This window comes from Podarcis liolepis (assembly GCF_965112155.1).
Source record: "Podarcis liolepis genome assembly, chromosome: 5".
Taxonomy (NCBI): domain Eukaryota; kingdom Metazoa; phylum Chordata; class Lepidosauria; order Squamata; family Lacertidae; genus Podarcis; species Podarcis liolepis.
Window position 1 is genome coordinate 103,786,835 of NC_139556.1, and position 10,557 is coordinate 103,797,391.

A 10,557-nucleotide genomic window follows, 5' to 3' on the forward strand; every position below is an offset into this window, starting at 1 on the left:
CCTTGACCCTGGGGAAGAAGACCTTGCGGGGCTCCGGGCAGCTGCGCCGCATCTTCCGTCTGCCTGCCAGCCAGCCAGGATCAGGCTGCAGTTCTGCGCCAGGAAGAGCCGCATGCTGCAAAGGGCCTGCGGGATTCACCGCCACAAGAGATGGCAAGAGGCGGCAGCTTCTCCAGGGTGAGGCTGGCTGCTCTCAGCGGTGCCCGGGCAGCCTCCTCGGAGGGGCCCCTCCCGCCTGGCCCGGTGTTCTTGTGATGCCACATAAGGGCATTTGCATACCAAGGTGCTTTGTCCCTCGCGTTCTGGTGAGTGGAGGAGAGTCCTGTGGGGCCTGGCCTGGCTGTGCCCTTCTTCTCCCTGCCAGCACCCGCTCTCCTTTCTGCCCCCTCCCCACACGCTGCCACCTGCAGGGCCTCCCCCAGCCAGGCACTCTTGTAACTGACCTACGGGAATGACGTTCCTGCTCCTGTCCTTCCTGCTCCTGCTGCTGCTCCTCTCCTAAAGGGCTCCTGCCCTCCCAGTCTGGGGCAGGCAGCCCCCGTGCCCTCCCCTCTCCGTGAGCATGGAGCCCCACGCAGGTAAAGGGCAGAGGGCAGGGCAGGTGGCCTTGCTCAGGGACAGGTGCGGTCAGGAGGCATCCATTGCCCCCCTGGCACCCAAGCGGCTGTGGGGGGGGGCACACCTCCACTTCTCTTCCTTCCCCCTTCCCTCCCCCCTCTTCAGGGGTCTTGGCAGACCTGTGGCAAAGGTGGGGGTTAGTTGAGGCAGGACATGGGGAAGGTCACCCAGGGGGAAGCAGCTGGGGGCTGCCCTTCCCAAGGCTGCCACGGAAAGCTGTGCCCTCACATTTTGCACTCCTCTTCGCCCCAAGAGGGATGGTTGCCCAAGTCCCAACTGAGTTCTGTGGTCCAAGGACCCGTCTTGTGTAGCATCATCATCTCCTGGTGGCTGAGCTGTGCCTCCAAGGGAAACTCCAGGAGGATCCGAGCGCAAGAGCCACTCTCCCCTCCGCTGGCACTCAGAAGCACGGCTGCCTCTGACTCCATCCTGGCCAGTGGCCATTGCTAGCCCTCTCCTCCTTTGGGGAGGCCCTTTGGCCACCCTCCCTTCCCTGAGAGCCAGGCTCCATCGCTTCCTCCTGCTTGGCTTTATGAGTCCTGCCATAAAACAATCTCCAGTTATACAGCCCCAAGAGCAGCATTTCCCAGGAGGAGGAGCAGCCCCTCTTTGGCCTGCTGCCTCCCAGGCCCCATCACCCCTTCTTGGGACATGCCTGGGGGTGGGGGGGCGTTGCTTTTGGGGGGCTAGTACAGCAGGCAGGGGGCTCCTGCACAGAGACAGGGCCACCAGATGGGCGACAGAGATCCTGAACAGGGATGGTGCCCGTAGGAGGGGCTGCAGCTGCAAGAGGGACCCCCCCAGAGGCAGTTGCTTGCCCCAACCACCACATTGTCTTCCACAAAGAGAAATGGGGTCCTGGACCTGAGAAGAGCCCCATATCTGGATGAGACCAAGTGCCAGCTGAGTCCAGCTCCCTGTTCTCGCAGTGGCCAACCAGGTGCCCTGGGTTTGCGATGCCACCCAAAAGCATGTTGCCCACACAGAGTGCCTTCTGTGTTTCTAGGCAGAAGGGCTGGACGTTGCGTGAGGAGCCTGCTGTTATCTTGATGTGTGGGGCGGGGGGGGGGGAGGCTCCCTCCTTTTGGACCCTGTTTTATGGCCAAGAGGCCAGTGGGGCCATAAAGGTTTGGCGCAAACAAAGGTGAGGTCTCCTGCCCTCTCTTGCAGAGCCCAGAGGAAGACTCCGGCTGTGAAGACACCCATGGCAACCATCCTCGCGGCCACCCGCATCTCCCGGCCCCTCGCCCAGCTGGCCACCAAGACCTCCCACCTGAAGGATGTCTCCGCCAGCCTTCGGTAAGTGGCCTGGGGGGGGGGTCTGCAGGGGAGTCCCTGGGGGATTGCCCCTTCAGTAGCAGGGAGAGGGGCTTCCTCTCTGTCTCTGGCCACGAGGGGCCCTTCAGCAGAGCCGCCTGATTAGGGGACCGCTTCCTTCCCCCTCCAATCCCCAAATTTCCTCCAGGCATTGCAGCTTTGCCACCCTGAGGGTTTAGCAATTGGGAAACGGAAAGCTGCCGTTAGGGGTGCCCCCTGGCATCCCCTGCTGCTGTCGCTGAGCCCTCTGTGGCCCCATCCCTTGGAAGGCTGCTGGAGACGTCCTGATCAGGGCGTGACGCCAGGGCAGAGCTCCGAAGCTGCCTCACCTGCCCGCCTGGCAGGGCTCCCTAGCTTAGCCAGGACTCTGGATCCTAAGGTGGGGGTCCATTTCCCATGGAGCAAGACGCTCCTGACTGCCCCATTCAGGGGCCAAGGTGCTGCTAGGAGCCTCCTCCTCTTCCCTCCTCCTTCCTTGGAGCTTCCCAGGGGCACCTGGCTGGCCAGGGGCTGCTGGACTAGCTGGCCCCCCTGGAAGGCCAGGTGGGCTCAGGTGGTTCTGAGGGTAGGCAAGCCACTGCTGCTTGGTGTGGCAAAAGGACCTGGCAGAGTTGGCAAGGGGTGGGGGGGGGAGAGAGACCCCCGCTGAGGGGAAGTGGGTCAGTGCAGGGTCCATTTTTAAGGGACTCAAAGGCACAGGGATTTTGGGGGGGCTCTTTCCAGCCAGAAGGCAGGACCAGCCAGTTGAGAGACCTCCCCAAGAATGGCCTCTTCCCTGACTAGCAAGCCCCATTTTCTGCAGACTTGGGGAAGGAGGTGCCAGGATTTATCCTCTTTATTTGGCACCTCTGGCAGCGCTCAGCACCCCCTTTCTGGCAGAGCAGAATTGGCTCCTCTGGGAGCCTCTGCGTGGCCTCCTTGGACTGCCCCAAGTTGAGCAAACAAGTTTCAGAAGAGTCCAGAAGGGCTGTCCTCTTTCCAAAGTCCCCCTGACACGTAGCCCCCCCAAGGCTGCCGCCTGGCCCCCTCCCCTCCCTCCAGCCGCTGGGCTGACCTTTGGGAAGGATCAGCAAGATGACGTGGGGGCAAAGGGTGACCCTCGGCCACAGTCCCTCGGCGGGGGAGCTTCCAGCCCAGAGAGATGGGGGGGGTCCTGCATTTGGGTCTGCCCCTTAGGACAAGCGCTCTCTGGGGCCTGGAGATGCTGGGGGGGGGGCTTCCTTGCCCAGAGGGCACAAGGGCCTCTGCAGCTGCCCAGCCTCTCTGAATTAACACACAGAGAGGCAGGCCTGAAGGGGCCGTAATCGTAATGAGATTACCCTGCTGGGAATAGCTGCGAGGGCGGATCCTGCCTCTCCTGAACAGCAGCCAGAAGGGGCGAGGGGCCTGGCAGGCCCGGCCTGGACTTGGCAGGAGCAGCAGTTGGAGTCAGGGAGGAAGAGGAAGAGAGATGGGGATTGCAGGTGGGGAGAGAAATGGAGGGGGCAGGAGGTCCCTTCTTCCGCCTGCCCAGCTCTCTCTTCCCTCGGTCTGGCAGGGGGGAGCCTTTCCCAGCTGACTTGAAACTGGGGGCTTGTTTGTTTGTTTGTTTGTTTGTTTCTATCCCACCCTTTCCCCCAGGAGCTCAAGGGGGCACGGATAGTTCTCCCCCTCCTTGTTTAATCCCCCCCAACAACCCTGCAAGGTAGGTTAGGCAGAGAGGCGCAGCGACTGGCTCAATGAGCCTGGTGGGGCTTTGAACGCTGGTCCCTCCCAGGTCCTAGCCTGACACTCTCAGCACAGCGCCACGCTGGATCCCTCGGGCAGCCGGAGCCAGCGCTGTGGCCCTGCTTGGGTTGGCAGCTCCTGAGAGTGGTCAGGAGAGAACAAGAGAGCTTCTGCTGAGCCCCTTGGGGAGTGGGACCCGCAGCCAAAAGTCCTTGACCCTGGCCAGCCGGGGGGGGGGGAGGGAGGGGAGGGGAGGGGAGGGGAGGGGTGGTGTCATCTGATGAAAATAACCGCCTCTTGCCATGACGCCTCCTGGGAGCAGCAAACCCAGGCGAGGAGGGGCGCTGGGTGACTTCTCACGGACTGGGCTCTTGTGTCCCCCCCCCCCCAAGAAAGAGCTAGAAATTCTCAGTTTCCTGGGCGGCAGCCTGGGACTTAGTCTGAAGCAGTGCCCCCCCCCCCCTTCTGGGGCAAAAGGAAAGGGGCTGGGCCCCATTGGGAGAGGTGGGCGCACTGCCATCAGGGCGCAGGGAAATGGACAAGTGCCCATCAAGCCCAGCAGCTCCCCTTGGCTCTGGAAGAGGAGACTTGCCCTCAGTGAGGGGACGGGTGAAAAGCAAGTTGAAGGATTAAGTCAAGAGGGTCAGATCTTTCCAGAATGCCTGGGGGCTATGGGGGCCACAAGAGGACAGGCCTTTTTAGGGAATCGCGGAATCCTGGAAGGGACCCCCCGGGGCCATCTAGTCCCACCCCTGCAAGGCAGCAGTCAAAACTCGGCGTCCCGGGCAGGCGGCCAGGCTCCCCAGCTGGACTGCTCTCTGCAGGGAGACTAGCCTGGGGGTCGGGGGGGGGGGTCACAGCCAGGAGGTGCTGGAGCCCCTGGAGAAAGAGAGAGGGAGGGACATGATGTTGGGGATCAGTTTTCCCGGATGGGAGCTTCCGCTGACCCAGCCGCTGGCCTGCTGCCTTCTCCCTCGCAGGCCCCTGCCTGAGATCTGTTCCTCGGTGTCCCGCCTGCAGGGCCGGCGTTCCTACGCAACGGAAGTGGATGAGGTGAGAGCCTGTGGAATTCACTGCCACAAGGGGGGGATGAGGCCCATGCAGGGAGGGGCACAGAGATGGGGATACTGGGCCGCCCTTGGCTTCTAGGGGGTCTTCCTCCAGCTTCCTGGCTGGGGTGGGGTCTGGGAGGCAGCTCAGCGGCCTTTTCTGGCGGGGCTCTTGTGAGGTGAGGGGCTTCCTCCCGGGGTGCCCCCTTGTGGCCAGCAGCAACACTGATCTTTCTGGGCTGTTTCCTGGAGGAACCTGAGCTGTCCATCCTGAGATCGTAGAATTGCAGAGTTGGAAGGGACCCCAGGGTCATCTAGTCCCACCCCCACCCCCCCGCAATGCAGGAATTTCAGCTAAGGCATCCAGGACAGACCTCCAGGGAAGGAGAGTCCACCGCTCTCCTCTTGTGGAAATCGGTTCCCCTGTCAAACGGCTCTCACCATCAGAACACTCTTCCGTGGAGCCAGCCTGGGCTTCCTGGTTCATCTGGGGAAATTCCCCCCAGCGCTGTTTCCTTGATGGGGCTGCTGGCATTTCTGGGAGTGTCTGAAGACCCCAAAGGTTTGCCAGCTGGAGTCCTGACCTGGAGGGTTCTGGGTGCCACCCCCCCCCCCGAGGTTGTGGGACCCCCTTTTCATGAGAGGTGGGCCTGCTCCTCCCTGGGGGGTCTCCAACGTCCCCTTTTTGTGCTCCAGATTGGCGAGAGGCCCGTCCTCATCACTGGCTGCGATTCTGGCTTTGGCTTCGCCCTGGCCAAACACCTGCACGAGCGAGGATTCATCATCTATGCCGGCTGCCTGCTCAAGGTAAGGGGGGGAGCTGGGGGGGGAAGAGGGAGGGGAAGCCCAAGCCGCCAAGCCCCTCCTGGGCAGACCCCCCCTCCAGCTGCTCTCTCCCAGGGGGCCCTGGAGGGTCCTTGTCTCTCCAAAACCCAACCAGAGGGAGCCTGTGGATGTAGGCAGGAGCAAGTGTGGGGAAGCAGGCGGCCTGGGGGAAGGTTAGTTAAAGGGCAGCTGGTCCCCCCTGGGGCCCCCTCTCCAAAGCCCCCTGCCTGGCCCGGGAGGGATGTGGGGCTCCCCCTGCTGGCCACACTCTCAAATTGCAGCCAGAGATGCTCTTCCCTTGCAGGAGAATCCCAGTCATCCTTACCATTTTCAAGGGCCCAAAATAGTTGGGGGGGGCAAAGTCTTTTCATGAGTGCCTGGCCCCCACCTGCTGGTTCTGGCAGCCCTTCCCCCCGGCTGGGAGGCCCAAGGCAGCCGGCTGCAGCTCTTGCCTGCCCCCTGGTGGCAAGACAAAATGCCTCCTCTGCCAAATTGGTGAAAGTCTGGCAAACATCACTTTGGGTGAAATAAAACCATAAAATTGGCACAAAGTCTCCTTTGCGAAGGAATGGCGCCGTTTCCTTGTGCACATGGCTAAAAACGAAGAGAGAGAACTCCCCTCACTGTACAAACCTTTTTGGTTAACACAAACTGTTTTGTCTCCTTTGCTCCATGCAAACTGCCAGGGAGAAGATTCCCTCGTGTCACTTGGCCCTTTGCCTAAACACCAGCTTCTGGGTTCAGGGTGGGATATTTCAATATTTAGCTGTGTGACATTGTTGCATGCTGAAAGGATGTCAAAAGAAAACAGTAAGCAAACAAATGCCCCCCCCCCCGCTCTTCCTCAGGAGCAGGGAAGGGGCGGCTCCAAGGATCTGGACGCCATGAAGAGTGACCGGATGAGGACCGTCCAGCTCAATGTCTGCGACAGTGAAGACGTTAGCCGGGCCGTGGACTACATGACCTCCACTCTGAAGATGCCAGAAAAGGGTAGGTGGGGGTCTGGCATGAGATCAGCCGAGGAAGGGGGTCCGGCAGCCCTTGGCTCCGCACGTGGCCCCCCCATCTCCCCAGCCTCCTTCTCTGGGGGGACCTTGTGGGGCTGTGCAGGTCTGAGGCATTGGCTGGGCCTGGCAAAGACGCCAGAGGCAGGAAAACACCCTTGGAGCCCTTCCAGCCCCCTCCTGGCCTGAGGGCTCGCCGGGTGCAGCGTGGCTTGTGAGGCAGTCGTGAGGAAGCCCCGCTTGGCTGTGCTTGTGGCCTGAAGCCCCGTTCATTGCTCCCCCTCGGGGCACACAAATGCAATTACAGACGGGGTTATGCGATGACTGACGTCTCCGTGGGTCTTCTCCCTTCAGGGCTGTGGGGCCTGGTCAACAATGCTGGGATCTCGACCTTTGGGGAGGTGGAGTTCACCAGCATGGACACCTACAAGGAGGTGGCGGAGGTGAACCTGTGGGGAACGATCCGCACCACCAAGGCCTTCTTGCCTCTCATCCGCAGGGCCAAAGGTGAGTGAGACGGTGGGGCTCCCCATAGCTGTAGCTCAGGGGTCCGGACCTGCTGCAGGCTCTGCCTCCACCACCCCTAACCACTGGGCATGCTGGCTGCTGGGCAGGGTGTGTCAGGAACCCTGCAGCATCCTGGGGGGGAGGCCTTTGGGGTTGGTGGGTCTTTGGGAGAGAAGGAGGGCTGGGTCAGGGAGCTTTGCCCAGCAGCCCCCGTGAGTCAGGGGCTTCCACCCCACAAGCACCTGCAGAAGGGGCCTGTGGCCAGAGGAGGGGCTTGTTGGGGGGCCCCCGAGGCGGCCCCTGCCCCTTGCTCTTCAGCCCCTTCAGGGTCCCCCTCCCCTCATCCCCTGCCCCCCTCACGTGCGCTTCCCCCGCCAGGCCGCGTGGTGAACATCAGCAGCATGATGGGCCGCATGGCCAACCCGGCGCGCTCCCCCTACTGCATCACCAAGTTTGGGGTGGAGGCCTTCTCCGACTGCCTGCGCTACGAGATGCGCCCACACGACGTCAAGGTGTGCATCGTGGAGCCGGGCAACTTCATCGCGGGCACCAGCCTCTACAGCCCCGAGCGCATCCAGGCCATCGCCGACAAGATGTGGGACGAGCTGCCCGAGATCGTGCGCCGTGACTACGGGCGCAAGTACTTTGACGAGCAGATCGCCAAGATGGAGTCGTACTGCAACAGCGGCTCCTCCGACACGTCGCCCGTCATTGACAGCATCGCCCACGCCCTGACCTCCTCCACCCCCTACACCCGCTACCACCCCATGGACTACTACTGGTGGCTGCGCATGCAGGTCATGACCCACATGCCGGCCGCCATCTCGGACCGCCTCTACATCTACTGAGCGGGGGGGAGGGGGGACCCCTGCGCCCCCCACCGCCACCGTGTCCACCTCCAGGAAGGGAAACTAATGCTAAGGGTTACCCTGTACAAATTTCTCCGTAGTCGCTTGTCTAGTTGAGGTCCAAGTACTGTATTTTTAGGGCTAAGCTGTTGTTAATTTAAGCGTTTGAGGCTCCCTTATTCCTTGCATGGTGTGTCTCCAACCAGTGCTATTTATTTCCAATAGACCCATTTCCCCCCTCCCATCTCAGCTGCTTTGGTCAGAGTCCCTGCTGCATCGACAGCTGCCCTCCCTTGGGAGCCCCCCTTGAGTGGCAGGCGGGGGGGGTGGACCCTGTGCCCCTGGCTCCTTCCGCCCAGCGCCCAGAAGCCCTAGAGCCCCCCCACTCTGGGCTGGAGCTGGGGCTCCAAAGGAGCCATTGGGCCTCCTCCGGCCTTGCCGGCCTTTTGCACACTCCTTCCGGGGGGCGACTCTGTGGACCAGAAACACAAACACTCCCCCCCCACACTAGGCAGGCTCATTCCCATGCACTCCTGCGAGCAAGCGAGTGATGTTCTCCTGAGCCGGGCACTTTGAAGAGGGGCTGCAGAGGCAGGGTGGGGGGAGCTTCTGGGGGAGCCCCCACCCCTCAGTTTGGGCAGCCAGATGCTCCTAAAGGGCAAGGAGGGTCCCTTGGGCTGGACAGGGAATTTTTTAGAGGACTTTTTAGAAGTTCAAACTCTTTCCGGCATGCTGGCAGGGGGGGGGGAATGCCTGCCCCCTTTGCTCCCCAGGGCCAGCTGCGCTCACAGGGCACTGCAGCAATAAGTGGCTCTCGCTGTCGGTAGCGCACACCAAGGAGCGGCAGGCTAGCCATGCCCCCCCCCAGCCACTGAGCGAGGACGGGGGGGGGGGGGCCTCTGGGAAAGGGAACAAGCCTTGCGAGCCAGGACGGCAGAGTCTCTGCTCCACTGCAGTTTTAGGAACACACTTTTGTACAAAAAAGCCACGTGGAGATATTTTTGTGATGCTTCAGAGGCGAACAAAACTGTCACTGGAAGCTGATGAAAAGTGTTTATGAAAGTGGGGGGCAGGGGGGGCCTGCACTTCTGTAACGGGGGAGGGGGAGTCTGTGATCAAATATCCTCTGCCTTGATTAACATTAAACAACAGTGACAAGGAAGACGCTGCCAGACTCCTTCCTTCCTCTCTCTGCTTCTCTATATTTGCCTGCAAATATAGACGTCGTCTTCTTTACAATCCCTCGTGTCTTTGATAGAAGTAACATCAACTTTGTTCTGGCAAACTCGGCGTTTCTTCCCACAGACGAACTTAATCATCGAGCTGCAGAATGAAGTAGTAAAGAAGCAATCGCTTAGAAAACAGGGCAAATCTGTGCCTGTATTAATATTTCCCTTGAAGGAAGGCTAAGAAATAGAAGGATGAAGAGCCTGTCTCTGTGCTTCCCTTGGGAAAGAGAAGTGGGGATTGTCAAGAAAAGGACGACGTCTATATTTGTCTGCTTGTCTGTCCTCCTTATTGCGAAGCACTTGTCCGTGGTGATATATTTTTCTGTGACTTTGCATTGTGCTATTATATCACCACCCTCTGTACTGCCTGTTGAAGCATCTGGCTGGGGCTGAGCCCCCCCATGTTAGGCAGCCAGTCTCTTCTGCAACGGGGGCCATGGGGGGGGTCTCTTGGCCATGCCTCGCCAGAGCTGCCACCGGGCATTGTGGGGAGCCTGTCTGGCGGATTGGGGGTGGGGGGAGAGTAGGGTCAGTGCTTGGGGGGGGTCCTTTAGGCCACAGGAGGGGGCTCCTCCTTCCTGGGTGGAAGCCCCCCCCATGTATGAAGCAGAGATGGGGACCCCCTTTCAAAAAAGTGTTTTCTTGTGAGGCCTGGCAGGGCTGACCCAGGCGCTGGGAAGCTAAGCGCAGGGCTGGCCTGCCCCTCCCCCCCATTTCCCCAGCATCCCCCTGGGCATAGTGACCCTCGAGGGTCTTCGTTCTGTGGCATTTGCCTGCTGTGCCAGGTGCCAAAGGCCTCCATCCTCCTGGCTGGGTCAGGGGCTGCCTGCCAGAGCTGGGCCAAGAGTGCAAGAGGAGCCCATGAGAGAAACTGCCCCTTCATCGCAGGCCAAGGGCAGCTTTTTAGGGGGGAAATGGCCCAGGGGGGGGGCAAGGCAAGGAGGTGCTAGCAGCCCTAGAGCCCGAGGTGGAAGGCAGAAGCCTCCCCAGTTCATCCTTGTCGCTGCCCCCCCCCAGCTGCACAGCCCCCAGCCTCATGGCAGGATGGCATGGAAGGGCAGCACCTGTTTCACGAAGGGCAGGCCTTGTCTGCCTTCACTGGAGGGCTTGCCAGGAAAATGCTCTTGGAAAATTTCCTGGTGGGGAAAAGGGATGCGCAGGAAACAGCTGCCTTGTGCCACCCAACAACCCGCAATTCCTGTCCAAATCAGTGAGAAAAGCTAAACGCAAAACCAGGCAACTTTGCCAGAGCAGCCTCCCATCACCAGGAGGCCAGAACTATTTCAGCAGCCAGGACCGGCCGGCAGAGAAGCCTTGCCCTGTGCCTCAGTCCAGATGGCAGCCTCAGAGGAGCCCCCTTTGCTCCCCAAGACCAGCCTTGCGGGAATCTCAGCCTTGCTTGGGAGAGCGGCAGCAACCACTGGGCACCTATAGTGTTTATTATTTATTTATT

The 10,557-nt window shown here is 60.9% G+C and overlaps 1 protein-coding gene across 2 annotated transcripts; it reads left to right on the forward strand.

Annotated features, from left to right (window-relative positions):
• The first annotated feature begins 295 nt into the window (after nucleotides 1–295).
• On the forward strand, nucleotides 296–9,037 carry LOC310707373 (D-beta-hydroxybutyrate dehydrogenase, mitochondrial-like). 2 transcript variants are annotated; one of them, XM_083504512.1, is made up of 7 exons: nucleotides 296–578; nucleotides 1,789–1,917; nucleotides 4,623–4,695; nucleotides 5,388–5,498; nucleotides 6,365–6,506; nucleotides 6,875–7,027; nucleotides 7,406–9,037. In XM_083504512.1, exons 2-7 carry the CDS (start codon nucleotides 1,823–1,825, stop codon nucleotides 7,873–7,875), a joined length of 1,044 nt encoding a protein of 347 aa, XP_083360638.1. In that variant the 5' UTR covers nucleotides 296–578; nucleotides 1,789–1,822; the 3' UTR covers nucleotides 7,876–9,037. The 2 variants fall into 2 exon arrangements, with proteins under 2 accessions (XP_083360638.1, XP_083360639.1); XM_083504513.1 differs by having other exon boundaries at nucleotides 303–1,558.
• Nucleotides 9,038–10,557: the final 1,520 nt, after the last annotated feature.